The 16155-nt window shown below is 53.5% G+C and overlaps 2 protein-coding genes across 2 annotated transcripts in view; one reads left to right on the top strand and one right to left on the bottom strand.

Annotated features, from left to right (window-relative positions):
* Positions 1 to 7261, top strand: part of ADGRA2 (adhesion G protein-coupled receptor A2) — a 38125-nt gene extending 30864 nt beyond the window's left edge. The window contains exons 12-19 of the mRNA XM_045821285.1: positions 154 to 378; positions 576 to 792; positions 1447 to 1655; positions 2285 to 2412; positions 2728 to 2851; positions 3320 to 3465; positions 3984 to 4073; positions 4331 to 7261. Coding sequence (XP_045677241.1) covers positions 154 to 378; positions 576 to 792; positions 1447 to 1655; positions 2285 to 2412; positions 2728 to 2851; positions 3320 to 3465; positions 3984 to 4073; positions 4331 to 5600 — 2409 coding nt within the window. The 3' untranslated portion in view covers positions 5601 to 7261. The remainder of the gene's footprint in view (positions 1 to 153; positions 379 to 575; positions 793 to 1446; positions 1656 to 2284; positions 2413 to 2727; positions 2852 to 3319; positions 3466 to 3983; positions 4074 to 4330) is intronic.
* On the bottom strand, positions 7021 to 11209 carry BRF2 (BRF2 RNA polymerase III transcription initiation factor subunit). Its single transcript, XM_045821286.1, has 4 exons — positions 10951 to 11209; positions 10145 to 10204; positions 9371 to 9692; positions 7021 to 8489 (listed from the first exon to the last, which is right to left on the bottom strand). Exons 1-4 carry the CDS (start codon positions 11102 to 11104, stop codon positions 7766 to 7768), a joined length of 1260 nt encoding a protein of 419 aa, XP_045677242.1. The 5' UTR covers positions 11105 to 11209; the 3' UTR covers positions 7021 to 7765.
* Positions 11210 to 16155: the final 4946 nt, after the last annotated feature.

Genomic DNA, 16155 nt, shown 5'->3' with positions numbered 1-16155 from the left:
CCACGCCCGGACAAGACAGTGAGGAGTGAAGAAGGGTACAGGAGGCGCGGCCTGAGCAGATCTGCAGAGAGGGCCTGTGCAGTCTCAGGCGAGAAAGGGCCAGAAGGGAGCCACCGATCTCAAAGGGTCGGGTGACGAGCTCCCTATCCCTAGAACTCGAGGAATGTGGCATTGGAGGCCTACCTCATCAAGCCAAACAGCTACGTGGGCCTGACCTGCACAGCCTTCCAGAGGAGGGAGGCGAGCGGGCCCGGCGCCCGGCCCGCAGGCCTTGGCCAGAACCCCTCTCCCGAGCCGGAGCCCCTGGCTGACCAGCAGCTGCGCTTCCGCTGTACCACCGGGAGGCCCAACATCTCTCTGTCGTCCTTCCACATCAAGGTGGGCACCGGGGCAGGGAGGACACTAAGGGGGGAGATGCCAAGATGCAGGAGCCTGGTGGAGGCAGATGATACAAGTGGAGGCTGGACCCAGGAACGGAGGTGGGAGGAAGGGCTGGGGAACATCAGAGTCCCAGAGGATCCGGGTGTGTCTGAGGAATTCTCTGAGGACATCCTGTGTCCTCCCCCGCACCCCAGAACAGTGTGGCCCTGGCCTCCATCCAGCTGCCGCCCAGTCTGTTCTCGTCCCTTCCGGCCGCCCTGGCACCCCCGGCGCCCCCAGACTGCACCCTGCAACTGCTCGTCTTCCGAAACGGCCGCCTCTTCCGCAGCCACGGCAACACCTCCCGCCCCGGAGCTGTGGGGCCCAGCAAGAGGCGCGGCGTGGCCACCCCTGTCATCTTCGCAGGAACAAGTAAGGGGTTGAACTCCAGGTACCGCGTGGGGCCCCTCCTAAGTGCCCGCCCTGTGCCCCTTCATCCTGCTCTTCCCTCACCCCCAGCGCCCCCTAACACCCTGGTGGAGGTGGCAGAGGATGGTGGCCCTCACCTTTTCCAAGGAGGATAGGGGACACGGCCATCCCATAAAGAAAGGGCTCGTTGGAGAAAAGGTTCAGGAAGACACCAGGATTTATATGCAAGATTTGTCAGGTTTCAAAAGGGCTATAAGTACAAACCGTCAGCCCACCCAGACCGCCCTCTGTCCCACCGCTGCCTCCCAGGGACGCCCTCCTGAGTCCTCTCCTCACCTAGGCTTCTGCTCCCTCAGCGTGACCTTCCACCTTCTCATCCCTGACCCCAGCCCTGGAGTCCCCTCTTTCAGGGCATGTCACCACTGCTCTTTCAGCACTTAGAGTGGGCCGCCTCCCAGTGCTTTCACTCTGATTCACCCTGCTGTCCCCTCAGTTAGACTGAGGGTGTGGAGGGCAGGCTTGCGTTGGTATCCAACTCCATCCAGCAAGCCCAGGGCACACCCCACGCACGGGTCTTCCACACCTGCTCAGTTCCCCCCCACCCGCCAGCCTCCCATGGCTTTGCGCATGCCTGTGTGGACTCCTCTTCCCCCATAGGTGGCTGTGGCGTGGGAAATCTGACGGAGCCAGTGGCCATTTCGCTGCGCCACTGGGCTGAGGGGGCTGAACCCGTGGCAGCTTGGTGGAGCCAGGAGGGGCCGGGCGGGGCTGGGGGCTGGAGTGCCGAAGGCTGCCAGCTCCGCTCCAGCCACCCCAACGCCAGCTCTCTGCACTGCCAGCACCTGGGCAACGTGGCCGTGCTCATGGTGAGTAGAGTCGGGTTGGGTGATGAGAGGGACACGGCACAAGGCAGGTATGCCGGGGGCTGGGGGCAGGTTCTCTGGTCACCTGAGGACTCAGGGAAATGTCCCTCTGGTCTCTCCCACACTTCGCACCTTTCAGGAGACGGGGACATCCTGCTTCCTCTCCCGAAATGAGAGAGCAGGAGCCAGAACTACCCAGCCTGGTCTCTCGAGACCCAGCCTGTACTCCCTGAGATCCAGGTTATTAAAGTGGAAAAAAGTCTGTCAACCACTCTCCTTTCTGGCCACGCTCCTCACTCACCCCTGTCTAGCTCCCCCTCCCTGACCACGTCCACACCCCACTTTCCCAGATCTGGAGCAGGCATGCAGCGGTACTGTAGACAGAGACTCCCCCTCTGAAAAGCCCCCAGAAAGGTAGGCGGCAGATTATTAATGCTACATAGGCCGACCTTCTAAGAGTGGATGCCTGGCACGTCCATCTTTGCCTACCCAGATGGACTATGCTGAGGACCACAGCCGGCTGGGCTCGGGAAGAGGAAAACTGGCCCGGGGACTGGCCCTGGCAGGACTCCGTGGGACGGCCTCTACTCCTGGCTTCCTGGTACACACTTCCTCTCTCCTACTCTTTCCAGGAGCTGAGTGCCTTTCCCAGGGAGGTGGGGGGCTCGGGCGCAGGGCTGCATCCGGTCGTGTACCCCTGCACAGCCCTGCTGCTGCTCTGCCTCTTCTCCACCATCATCACCTACATCCTCAACCACAGGTGAGAGCTCCCTCGGGAAGCGGGTGTGGCGGGAAGGCTGGGGCAGGGATGGTCTCACCAAGTACTGGCAGGTGTTCCTCTCCCAGGTGGGGCCATGTCTCTCTCCCAGGCTCTTGCCCAGCATTTTATTTGAAGTTCTGGGGTTGGACAGCACATTTTGTGGGTTAAGGCCGACCTGTCCTGGGGCCTCTATCACATTCACATACATGCATGCACACAGATACCGGCACCTCTCTCTGGCCCTCCCAATGGCCTTGAGATCCCATGGGCCTGACCTTGGGCCGGGTGGCCCATTAATTACTATTTCTCGGGCAGCTCCATCCACGTGTCCCGGAAGGGCTGGCACATGCTGCTGAACCTGTGCTTCCACATGGCCATGACCTCCGCCGTCTTTGCAGGAGGCATCACCCTCACCAACTACCAGATGGTCTGCCAGGCGGTAAGAGGAGAGGGGGCTGGAGTGGTGGCTGGGGAAGCTCCAAGATTAGTGATGGCGGCCTAGGCAGCAGGGAGGTGCAGGGGAAGGGAACAGGGGCTCACGCCAGCAGGCCAGCTCCATCATTCTGTGTCCAGTTTACTCATGGGAGGGGAGGGCATGAGAGTAGAAGGGGATAGAAGCAGAGAAACTTGGAGGTGGGACTTCAAAGTGGGGGCCTGCCATGGAAGAGAGGCCGAGGACAAACCAGACAGCCATAACAAGGTCATGGAGAGTCACCAGAGTGGGGGAAACCTGGGGTGGAAGTAGAAGTTAACAGCAGGGACAGGACCTGGAGGAGGATCTGGGCGGAGCTGGGGCCTGGGACTGTGGGAGGAGGGGAGCACCCTGTGGGGCTGAGGCTCTGGGGCGGTAGCAGCCCAGTGCCCCTGACCCGGTAGCAGTCCCAGCCTCGGCGCCTTGATCCCGCAGGTGGGCATCACCCTGCACTACTCTTCACTGTCCACACTGCTCTGGATGGGTGTGAAGGCCCGCGTCCTCCACAAGGAGCTCACCTGGAGGGCGCCCCCTCCACAGGAAGGGGACTCTGCCCCATCTGCTCCCCGCCCCATGCTCCGGTACATGCTTCCAGATGTCAGCTTTGCAGTGGGAGAGGGCTCAGAGGGTGGTTAAGACACCAAATCAATTCTCTCCGGGTGGATGCAGGGTGGGTCCGAGGTCCCCACAAACCACGCTCCAAAGACAGGAGAGGCAAGGCACTAGGTTGCTGAAGGTCATGTAGTGGGTGCGTCCTTAGGGCGTCTGAGGCACGACAGGCCAGGGAAGGAAGTGACTGCAACAATAGCAGGGAAGGGCACTGGGCAGGGACCCCAGGAACCTGAGCGGCACCCTCTGACCTCTGCACTTAGCGGGAGAGAGAGCAATGTGGCCTCTGTCCCTGAGAATAGTCTTGGCCACATCCCCTAGGGATCTATCAAGCCTGTCCTGAAGGGGCCTTGCATCCCTGGGGGGAAAAAATGGACAGAATTTAAAGGGGAAAGGAGATGGGACAGAGACCCTGGGTCAAGGGTTCTGAGCACCTGGTTCCTCCCCCTTGTTCCCTCTCTCTCTGACCCCCCAACCCATTCCCCTCCAGGTTCTATCTGATCGCCGGAGGGATCCCACTCATTATCTGCGGCATCACAGCTGCCGTCAACATCCACAACTACCGGGACCACAGCCCCTAGTGAGCACGCTGCCTGCCTGCCTGCCTGCCTGCCTGCCCCAAACCCACCCACCCCAGCACCAGCTGCCTTCTATTCCACTGGCAGGGGCGCCTGCTGCGCCCACCCAGCCAGCGATCCCACCCAAGCGCGTGCATGTTGACTACACCAGTCTCTGCCTATCAACTCACTGTATCCTCTGCGTCCCCAACCACCCAGTCTATGGGCCCAGCCTCAGACTTGCGCCCCCTCCTCATCCGCTGCCTATGTCTCCCCTCAGCTGCTGGCTGGTGTGGCGTCCAAGCCTAGGAGCCTTCTACATCCCCGTGGCTTTGATTCTGCTGATCACCTGGATCTATTTCCTGTGTGCAGGGCTGCATCTGAGGGGTCCTCTGGCACAGAGCTCAAAGGGGGGCACGAGCAGGGTCTCCCTGGACCCAGGGGAGGAGCTGAGAGGTTCCACCAGACTCAGGAGCAGCGGCCCCCTTCTGAGTGACTCAGGTTCCCTTCTGGGTACCGGCAGCGCGGGGGTGGTGACGCCTGGACCCCCAGAGGATATTGATGGCCTCTATTCTCCGGGAGTCCAGCTGGGGGCGCTGGTGACCACGCATTTCCTGTACCTAGCCATGTGGGCCTGCGGGGCTCTGGCGGTGTCCCAGCGCTGGCTGCCCCGGGTGGTGTGCAGCTGTCTGTATGGGGTGGCGGCCTCGGCCCTAGGCCTCTTCGTCTTCACCCACCACTGTGCCAGGCGCAGGGACGTTAGGGCCTCCTGGCGGGCCTGCTGTCCCCCTGCCTCGGGCACGCGCGCCTCACCCCCAGCGGTGCCCGCCTCTATCCCAGAAGACGGTTCCCCGGTGTTCGGAGAGGGACCCGCCTCCCTTAAGTCATCCCCCAGCGGCAGCAGCGGTGGCCATGCGCCGGCCCTGGGTCCCTGCAAGCTCACCAACCTACAGTTGGCCCAGAGTCAGGTGTGCGAGGCAGGAGTGGTGGCCCGTGGAGAAGGGGAGCCAGAGCCCGTGGGCTCCCGAGGGAGCCTCGCCCCCCGCCACCCCAACAACCTGCCCCACGGGCGCCGAGCGCACAAGAGTCGGGCCAAGGGGCACCGCACGGGGGAGGCGGGAGGCAAGAACCGGCTCAAGGCACTGCGCGGGGGTGCAGCTGCCGGGGCGCCCGAGCTACTGTCCAGCGAGAGTGGCAGCCTGCACAACAGCCCATCCGACAGCTACCCGGGCAGCAGCCGCAATAGCCCTGGCGCCCGCCTCCAGCTGGAAGGCGAGCCTGCACTCACGCCGTCGGAGGGCAGCGACACGAGCGCCGCACCGCTCCCAGAGGCCGGCCGGCCGGGCCAGCGCCGCAGCGCCAGTCGGGACAACCTCAAGGGCGTGCTGGAGAAGGAAAGCAAGCGCCGCTCCTACCCGCTCAACACCGCCAGTCTGAATGGCGCCCCCAAAGGCGGCAAGTACGACGACATCACCATGGCCTCCGGTGCCGAGGCGGCAGGGGGCGGCTGCATGAAGACGGGCCTCTGGAAGAGCGAGACCACCGTCTAGGGTGGGTCAAGTGACACTTTAGGACATACTGGCCACATGGGTTTATTAGCCCCGCTTCTCTGGAGGCCTCAAAGACGTCGGTCGGTACGTCAACAGGTTTGAGGTAGAAGCGCCCAGGGCTGCACCCGGGCTCACCAGCTTTGGTTCTGGAGGTTGGGGTGAGGAATAGGCAGAGGCCTACCACCGCCAAGAGGGCCATGCCTCTAGCATAGCGACAGACAATCCCAGAGCCACAAGCAGGATAATCTCCGTCCCAGCCCAGGCTAGATTGGGCAGTTTTCAGTGCCGTCCAGGGTAGGGGGAGGTCCTGTCAGCCTGCAGTGATGAATCGCGGACCAGCACAGCACAGCCCAGCCCAGGCAGGCTCCTCCGAAGGTGCTCCCGCATCCTGTCCACCTGCCTCGCTGGTGGTCGCTGGCCTCACACGGAAAACACAGATGGGAGCACGAGAACAATGTTCTCTCACTGCACTCTTCTTAAGTCAGCCATCTGTGCCTAGATTCTAGGGTCTCTCCCTCACCCAGTTTTTGGCTAACTGGGGAGCCAGCCTTAGCAGATGAGCCAAGTGACCAGGACCAACTGGAGGTGATAAGGTGCTGCTTTTCAGATTAACTATGCTAGAGAAGGTGGAGCAGTGTGAAAGGCAGCTTGGGAGATCAAGTGGGGGGGGAGGGGTAGGTGCACAATTAGGGAGGGATACCGTTCCCACGTGAGTGGTACACAAACCATACAGCACGGCTCCAAGGTGGCACTTGAAGACAAAGCCAAGGGCCACCTAAGAGGCTGACGGTGCCTGGGGATAATCTGAAGGAAGTAGAGAGTAGTGCTTGGACTTGGGGCTGACATCAGTCCAGCCTCAAACCTAGCCCTATAAACAAGGCCCCGAAGGGGACCCCAGCACAGGACTGCAAGCCATGCTGGAGAAGCACTTTCTGTTCACGTACAAGACCCACGCCTCCAGTCTCAGCCTCCCAACACCAAGGGACTAAGGAGAAGTACTTCCCTGCCTCCATGAGGCTACATGAAGACCCATCCCAATCATTTGATCTCTAGCTCCCTGTTAGAGGGAAGCCTCCAAAACACCAGACCAGCTTCCCACCGCACGGAAGCCAAGGCCAAATCCTTCCAGGTGGCAGGCACAGTCCCGATAGCTCCCCTGGGGCCTGAGCCTCCACTTTTAAACACCAGCACTCCTATTTTTCCCCCAACCTACAAAGCAACCACCAGCCTTGTACTACAGGACCCAGTAAAAGTGGAGGGAGCCTGGGGCCTTGTAAACAGCATCATGAAAACAAGACTTGGTCCAGGTCCCCCCAGCCTGATCTGATCACCAAGGTGAACAAAGACACAGGGGAGGAAAGGAAACCCACACACCTTGGGATGGATCCTGTTATTTATGCTTGCTGCACAGACGATATTAGACAGGAAAAAAAAGAGCTTTGTATTATTCTTCCACATACGCTGGCTGCTGTTTACATACCCTGCCAATGCCTTAGCACTGGAGAGCTTTTTGCAATACGCTGGGGAGAGGGGAGGGAGGGGATGAGAAGTGCCAAAGAAAACATGTTTTTAAAAGCTCGGGTTTTATACAATAGAATGTTTTCTAGCAGATGCCTCTTGTTTTAATATATTAAAATTTTGCAAAGCCCTTTGAGCTTTAACTTTAGTCCACCCACGGTCCTTTTGTTATGAGGTAGAGGATCTCATGATACCATGCCCATTAACCCACCAACACCTAGAGAACGACACAGGGCCAAGAGCTGCCCAGTCCCTGCCCTCTGAGGGTGGGTAACGTTGGAAATGCCAACTGGTCGGGAGGCCCGTCGGCCCTGCAGCAGCAGCAGCAGCATATCCGATTCAAACCAGGAGCAGGACAGCCTGGTGTTCACCCAAGAGTCCGAGAGGAAAGCCATCCCACAGAATGTGAACACACGTGCCCTGCTCCCTGGCACGCAAGAACGGGAACAGCCCAGGTGTCCCTACATTCCTTCTGACTTCTGCTCCAGGACCTGGGCTCCAAGGAGCTGCAGAGCCCCTCCTGGTTCCTTTAAACAGGAAAGACAACACATAAGGACTTGTACACACTTATTTCTCTGCATATGACAGCCTTTTATCAAGTTGCTGTCAGAACGGGGCGAAGTGTTCCTCTCAACCCCCAAAGTGCATCAGGGAGGGTTAGGATTACTTGTGGCAGCCTGGGCTCTCTGGAAGTCCTGCATTTCCTGAGGGGTACGCAAGTACTGCTCTATTTCACTATCAGAAATGTTCTCGTCTCCAGTGACCGTGGAGGCAGGGCGGGCAGGGCAGACACGCTTTGGGGGCTTCAACATGCAGGGTGGGAGGAGAAGGGCAGGACTAGCTGGTCGCTTCCCCTCTGGCAAATCTACAGGACTACTGCCCACTTCCCCTTCTCCCTGTCCTTGCCCCTGTCCCTGTCCCTGTCCCTGCAGCTCCTTCTCCCGGGCCTCCACCTCTGCTGTTCCTTCACGAAAGGCTTTGCGGATCAAAGTGTGGCGGTGCTGGAGCAGGTCACCAATGTGCTTCACCACAGACCGTTTGTCAAGTTTCAGAACCTGCAACCAGGCCAGCTGCTCGGCCATCCGCATCAGCACAGCCAGCAGCTCCTGTAAGCGGGAGGCAGCAGGGTAGGGCAGGTCCACGTTTGCCAATTTGCAAAACCGGGCCAGAGAACATGTCAGACGAGCTGCAGGCTGCAGTGACTGCCAAGCCAAAAAGGCAGCAGCAGTGATGACAGGCAAGGGATGCCGCCCAGTCACCAGCCATGTCTCATCTGCCAGCTCCACCAACTGCCGTGTTCGGGACAGCATCTTCTCTTTGTCTTCCACGTATTTGGCGGGCACAGATGGGGAGGCTTGAAACAGTTTGAAGCTGAAATAACCAAAATGAGGGTCTGGTCTCAGTGCCTATGGAAGGCTGCCCTTCTGAAGTGCTCAGTGCCAGCAGGGAGGCTGCCCTTCCGCAGAGAGGAAGAACAGTCTGCTCAGGAGGGGCAAGCCCTTCTGGCCTCTTGGGAACACTCAGGCTTGCTGGGCAGCAAGCTTCACAAAGGCACCGAGAGAAGACTGGGTGAGTCCTGCTTGTGAGGTCAAGGGCAGGAAAGGTCAAGGGCAGGAGCATGCAGAAGGGAGCTAACATTTGCTGAGCAACCCCCATCAGCCTCTAAATGCTTTACAGATGTTCTTTTGCCTTCTCTGCACCTTGTTATGTGAATTTATAATTGAAAACTTGCCCATAGTCACCTGGCTAGGAAGAAACCAAGCTTCAAATCCAAGACTATTTTGATACCAACAGCCTTTCCTTTCTACTATATCTGTCAGAAAAAAATGAAAGAATACAACTACTAAAACAAAACAAAACAAAACAAAAACAGGATTAGCTTCTGACTGTAGCTCTGTCATCTACTAATATTACTTCATATTCTTTCAGCTCCATTCGCAGCTGATCCCGCTGAGGCAGGGGTGTTGCGTGAAGCCACGCGTGCCACACACGTGAGGGGTGCAACTCAGGAGCCCTGTGCCAAGCCAATCCCTACTCTCCTACATCATTAGGTTGCTGTGAGGACAAAGAATTTTGAAAATTATAACCTTCTAGAAATGTACAATGGATTAACCTTGGTAGTAGTAGACACAGGAGAGGGAGGACAGATTTTTCTCCAGCATCCTTTTAGATGGGCTTTAGTCAAAAAAAGACAGCCAAAGGTAAAAGGCTTCAGGACCCACCCCATCCCCACATCTCCCACAGGCAGGTACCTGCTACAGTAGGTCTTCACCAGGTCTGTCAAGCACAGAGACGGCACATCCAGCCCCAGGAGCTTCACTATCTGCATGTAGGTGCCAGAAAACATATCCAAATCTGCATACAGCAGGGTGCAGATGGTCCCCATGGTTAGGGGCCAGTTATGCTGCCGGCAGGTGATTAAGACACAGCACCCGACCAGCACCTCCTTCTTTTGCATCCTGGCAGCACGGATGCCAGAGTGCTGGTATGCCTGTTGGTAGTAAGCAACTGCTGTGTCCTCAAATGTGGACGGCAACTGCAGAACTCGACAGAGGTCCCTCACTCGGCGGAGACCTAAGAAAACCCACAGCAAGAGTAAGAGGGGTCAAAGGAGCTCTTGTGCAGCTCCTAGCAATTTCTGCTAAACTCGCCTCTAATATGAGATGCACACGTAATACAGTGCCTTCCTACGATAACAGGAACACCACCTAGCAGATCACTCTAAAGGCACAAAGAAATGCATGGGAAGAATGACGTTTCAGCCCACCATTTCCAAGAGGCTGGCTTGATTCAGGGTCAAGGCAAATTTTGATCTGGACTCCTTGAGTCTACCTCAAACACACCCCTGAGCAAACCCAAAACTTACACTGCCTCTCCTAAAACCATCCTCATCCTTTACGTCTAATCGCCACTCTCTTCTGCTCTACTTACGTGGTAACACTGAAATCAGGAAAAGCAAGCATGCAGGCAGAACCATCAGGCAAATGTGCTTGAAAGCCACTGTGTTATAAAAGGTTGATTCTTACCTTGTTGCTGACTGCGACTAACTTGTTCATTTTCCCCTGTGCTTCGGGAATATGTTACTTCTGAAAAAAAAAAAAGGGGGGGGGGTGGACAACACGTACCTTGTTCAGTCTTTATCCACCAGACCCCTGTGCTCCCACCACACAAAGCCAGGGAGCAGAATTCAGATCATTAGGTATGTGCTTGCCGTCTCACAGAAGGTGCCTATCTATGTACATTAAAGGTCCGTCTGATTGTCTGTGTCCACAAGCACTACCAAACATGCAGACGCTGAGGAAGATCAGGACTGTACTGCAGTTCTACCAGTTCCAAGTTTTCGTAAATGTCAGTTCAGATTTGCACCCTCTCATACATCCAATTCAGGCAACTTTCCTGGCTGCAGGTCTTGAGGGCTGCACTAATCAGGGACTGGGAAAGCAAGCTTGAAGGGAAAAAATATATATATATGCTTTGCCAATTAGTACTAAAAACTACTTCGGGGCAATAGCATGTGCTGTATTTGTAGAGCTGAGCCACAATATTTCCACCACGACCAGGCTGAGTAAATTGAGCAGAACTTTGTTTCTCTTTGTCCCATTTATTAAAATTTTTTATATTTACACTACGTGCCTGTTATTTTACTAGATGCTAGGAAAACAGGCGTGAACGGTAGTCCCTAACCACCTGCAGTTCACTTGTTCACTTTAGGTTCCCCCCGCCCCGTATTTAAGTGTGTACGTGACAAGGAATGGGCAGAAGAGAAATCTGATTTCAGTCCTTCCACTGCTCCAGGCTCTACCCTCACCCCTGGAAAGGACGGAACAGGTACCTCGGAGGTTGCCCTCGTCGCTGAAGGTTGTAGTGAGAACTCCCTCGGTAACCACGCAGCCGCAGTCAGAGCACACTAGCTGGCTCTGCGAATAGTGTGCGTCGTCCACTAGGTCCGCGGAGCCGCAGTCGGGGCAGCGGCCGCCGCCAGGCATCTCGCAGCCTGCCCAGCTCCCCGGAAGCTATCGCGTACCACCCCAACGTCTCCAACAGCAACTGTGCGGAAGCAGAAACTAAGAGGGGAACCTTTTAAGGGATGCACCATTTTCTTCCGGCCAACACGAATTCTCTCCGCTCTGCGACGGCACGCTACTTCCGGTCCGTGCCTTTGAAGACTCGGGTGAAAACGTAAGCTAGGAGAGAAGGTTCCTGGCCTGGACTGTGTCTTTGGGTTCCCAGTTGCCTTCAGGTGGTTTGAAGCGGGTCAGACTGGGGGTTGAATTTAGGTGAATGTTCTGCCTACATGGACCCACATAACAAACAAGAAATTGTTTCTGTCCCCAAACAATTCTTTTTTTTCTAAGACGCTAGGGGAATCCGAGATTCTCCATTTCTAATGGGTAACAAATGTTGATTTTGATCATAGAACAAAGTACAGTAAGCCCCTAAAGGGGAGAGTAGTGAGTGTAGTGAGAGTAGGAAATTGCGTTCTACTTTCCAGAGCGGCTTCCTCAAGCAATTTGTTGCCCCTCTTTGCAGTCTGTTTTTCTCAGCTGTAGAATGAGGAAATAGAATTAAAATCTAGAGTGGCAAACTCAAATGTTTTCAGAGTCTAGGCAAGCAATGTGTCAGTGAGTTGGAATGAAAGAACATAGAGTGGTGTAGCCTGTGGCAAAATGAAGGGTTCAAACAGATGTAGATGTTTTTTAAAGCTTGAGCTTTAAGATGCTCCAAGATTCTGGCTCCAAATTTCCTTGGTATAGCTTGGTATAGTATAAATCAGTGGTTTTCAACCTTTTTCATCTCATGGCACACATAAATTAATTATTAAAACTGCACAGCACACCAGGAAATATATTTTTTTGCCTACCTGGCAAAAAATAGGTATAATTTTGATTCATTCACACTGGATGGCTATTGTTGTGTTGGCTGTTGTCATTTTTTTATTTGACAGTCTAAGGGGTAAGAGGTCAGCGGCCCTAACTAAATAGTCAGGTATTGCATGTTTTAAAAATTCTTGTGACACACTGTTTGAAAATTGCTAGTATAGATCAAAGAATCTTAAGCAAACTTGACACTGTTACAGGAACCAAGCTTATTAATTAAAATGCCATATTTGAGTATAAATCAGAAGTCACCAAAAAGAGAGTAAATTTTCTTAGAAGTAAATCTATATTGCCCTCTAATAATAAATATGTTAATGCTTGGGAGTTTTAGAATCAGTTGTGGCTAAAAAATAAGGAAGTTGAGTTAAATGACAAGTACAGCCAGAGGCCTATCCTGATGACTCCAAGAAAGCAGATGGGAGTCATTATAGCAAGTGTGGAACATTTCTTTTTCTCAGGCTAACAATGGAGAATTTCAGGGAGGCCTCTGGCATTACTAGATTGTAGATGTTCTGGGAGAAATTTCAACTTTGCATTGGAAATTGGGGTTGCAGAATGAGTTCATCCCTTCCCATTGGGAACAGAAAACCATTGAACAGCACTTATGCAGAATGAATTGAAAAGTAAGGGTGTCTTGTTAGCCCCTTAACAAATAGGATTACACACTCCCTTGAGGAATGAGATACAGGTTACAGCTGCTTTCTTTAGAAGATCAGTAAATTATCATGCATCCTAGAGCTGAAAAAATTCTAAAGAAAAATGGTGTTTATTAGTCTGAAGTGTCAAGACCATGCATCCAGTTAATCCTCAAACAGGATTTGAGTCTTAAAATGAAAAGAATCTCATCAGACAGAGCTATAGGTTCTTTGAAAGAGCTATAATCAGTAGTCAGTCAGGTATAGACGGCTCCATCGGTGCCTAAAGAGACTGTGAATTCCCTAGACCACAATGAGGAACAAGGACATACATGACAAAAAAGATAGCATGTTGTCTATAATCCATGCGCCAACCTTGGGCATTTCAAATCCCCTCTCTTCTAGACTTCCCCACTAGTGTGATGTGTGTGATGAGAATTTATTTCTGGTTGTCTAGCAGATAATATTGAGACATACTTGCATGCTCGTGTGCCCACACACCTCAGGACTTCTGAGTCAGTTTTGTACAGTACAGTCGACGTTCTTACTGAGGAGGGAAACATGTCCCTAAAAACAACATAATCAGCCACGAGAGTAGCTCTTTACATCATCAGACAAGAGCAGCATAAGATTCCTCTCATCCTGATTTTGTACAGATCTTGAACATAGCATCTTTTTAAGGGTGGGATTTTATTAAAGTCATCTACACATGACAGAAGTCTTAAAATTCTGCTTTCTCCCACATGACTTTAGAGTAAAGTGGAAGAGTAATTTTATGATCCACCAACCAGCACCAGTCGGGGTGGAGGAGTGATTTTCCTTCCCAGTCACAAGTGCGTGATAGCATAAAAGGGCCTTGCCCTCGGACACTGACAGGCTGGGAGGTGGGCAGGGCCCAAGCCAGAAGGTGGCGCACTCTACCAAGACGTGTAAGTCTGGGATTATCCACTCTCCCAAGAAGAAATTGATTTAGAAAATTGATTGGCCTTCCTCTGGAAAACCAGGACAGATGTATCATCCCCAGTGCCCTTCCCATTGCTACAAACACTTCTAAGAGTTCCCATCATTCAAAGGTAGTGATGATCTGTTTAACAGATGCTCCTCCAGCCCTTCTCCCCTACCCCCATCTGTGAAACTGAAACCTCGTTTCTTATCTCCGTATCACCGGAGCTCACAGGGTACCTGATACACAGGCTTTTAGAATGCCGAGTGCCCAGAATGGGTTGGATTTGAGCAGAAAGCTACTGTGGAGGGGAGGCCTTGGAAAGTCCACTCCAGCCATGGTCAGATGGGAAATACTGACCATAAGGCCACAGTTCTTTCTAGAAAGGAGACCAAAGAGGAAGGCACTGATGGTGTGAGGCCTGAAGGAAGCTCTCCACCAGTCCTCCCGTGGCTAGATGTGTGTATTCTAGTTCGTTGTTTGCCGGAATGACTTGCCTTTTGATTGCGAGTCTCTGAGGAAATGATCTTGCTTTTTAATCCCTGGGTCCCAGGAACACCTCCCGCAGTGAGGGCTGTCGCCCAGCAAAGAGCTGTTCAACCCCTGGGAATGCCTGTCCTAGGCGGGCAAGTCAGAAGCAACACACAGACTTTCTCAGGGGCAGAATCATTCCAATCTAGAGCAAGTAACTAGGGAGAGTTGGGCTGCTCTGGGGTCCTTAATGTGGCCTTGCTCCTGGGCTCCACCCAGCTCAGTTGCCTGAAATGTCACTCTAAACCAGTTTCACTCTGAGCCCCGAGAACACTCTCTGCTCTGTCACACTAAGCCTGGCAGTCGGCTCGGGCCCTCAAGCTGTTCTGACAGGATTCCCTTCCCAGCGCCTCAGTGCTGCTCTGGACACTCATTCTTCACCAATGCTCACTGGGGACAGCCACGGTGCACAGCATGGCTAGGACTGCCTAAACCCTGCTGCCAAAGAACTTCCCTCACTCACACGCACTTTTCCCTCTTGCATTGTTCATTCTGTGACCCCAACACATTGGCCCTCTCCAGGGATGAGGATTTATGTGTTCACTTCCCTGAACTCCTAAGAACAAAGGCATCTGATAGCTCTAAGGAGGTGGTCATGGGCCCCCTTTCACTACATAGACTGAGAGCCTGAACACCAGTCACCTTATCTGGAACTTCCCTCCTCGGGGAGCCTGAGAGGCTCATCTGGCCTCCTCTGGAGGGAGGATTGAGCTGTGTGGTCTTCACTTTCCCTGCCTGCTCCAACTGTCCAGGACTCCAAGTGAATCAGAACATCATCTTCTTGACCCCCGAAGTGACCCTAGACTAGGGGTCAGCAAACTTTTTCTGTAAAGGGTCAAATAACAAATATTTAGGTTTGGCGTATGATAAAGTTTCTGTTGCAGCTACTCTAGTCTGCTCCTGTGGCGTAGAAAGGGTCATAAACAAGAGAATGAGCATGGCTGCATTCCAATGAAACTTTGTAGACACTGAAATTTGAATTTCATGTAATTTTCATGTGTCATAAAATAGTGTCATTTTGATTTAATCATTAAAAAATGTAAAAATCACCAGTATTCAGGGTTGTGTTGCTGACTATGGTTATCAGTGTGTGCGTTAGCTCTCTAGACTTATTTATCCTACATTTGAATGAAGAAGAAAAAAAGTAAAACTCATTCTTGGCTTGATGGCTGTACAAAAACAGGAAACAGGCCGTGTGTGCTGCCCCCGTTCCAGACCTCCAGGTCAGACAGGTGAGTTCAAGTCCTGCCTTAACTGCTCACTGTGTAACCCTACGCACACTAAAGTTCTGAGGCCTGAGACTCATCTGCATAATGGAGATCTTATCTACTTTGATGAGAATTAGAAGTCAGTGCTTAGTGAACAGTAGGAACTCCTTTTGCAGGCAAGTTTCAGCCTGAAGTGAGCATTTGATATGCAAGGACAGAAGCAGCTTTCTCTCCACTCTGCCAGAGCCTATCACTATCACCAGGGTGACAATTTCCAGGACTCAGGATACAGGTTTCTGTGTAAAATAGTTGAACATCAAAAGGTTAAGTGAGGACATTCTCCCTCAGGAGGTTCTGTGGCTCTGGAATATGCTGGCTCCACAGAGCGCAAGGAAGCCAGCCTTGAATGTGGAGTGACAGGTCCCGCCTTCCCTGCACAGGGAAGACCACAGATCACAAGAGGCTAACTAATGAGAAGCCTCAGGCATGGCTTCCATTTGCTTAGAGACTGGGTTGATGCTGCTGATACTTTGGCCAAGATCCAAGAGTGGTAACTACACCCTGTGACAGTTTTCCAAGGAGGTGGGAGACAGGGTCCCCCCCCCCCCCCCCAGCAAGTCCTCATTCTCGCCATCAGTGGCTGCGACGATAACCTGGGCTGGAAGTGACTTGGATTATCTTTGCAGCTGCCACACCTCTTCTGTGGTAGGGGGTGGTTCGCCCGGGCAGATTCTCCTTCCGAATCACTATTGGTTCTTGTTGCAGGTTATCTAAAGGCACGCAGAAATGTTCTGAACGCTCTACTGCGTGTTCTCGTTTTCACTTAAAAATGTATCTATTTGC

The sequence above is a fragment of the Phyllostomus hastatus genome, unplaced genomic scaffold, assembly GCF_019186645.2.
Source record: "Phyllostomus hastatus isolate PE091 unplaced genomic scaffold, TTU_PhHast_1.1 phas_scaffold_46, whole genome shotgun sequence".
Lineage (NCBI taxonomy): Eukaryota > Metazoa > Chordata > Mammalia > Chiroptera > Phyllostomidae > Phyllostomus > Phyllostomus hastatus.
Note: the sequence above shows the minus strand (reverse complement) of the source record. Positions and strands in the feature narration are given on the sequence as shown.

Bases quoted from the DNA above. Each gene is read 5' to 3' on its own strand.
- BRF2 (XM_045821286.1), bottom strand. From the start codon at position 11,104: ATGCCTGGCGGCGGCCGCTGCCCCGACTGCGGCTCCGCGGACCTAGTG. The intron at 10,205-10,950 runs GTACCTGTTCCG...TTTTTTTTTCAG, and splicing joins CGACGAGGGCAACCTCCGAG to AAGTAACATATTCCCGAAGC. The intron at 8,490-9,370 runs GTACCTGCCTGT...TGGTTATTTCAG, and splicing joins GTGAAGACCTACTGTAGCAG to CTTCAAACTGTTTCAAGCCT.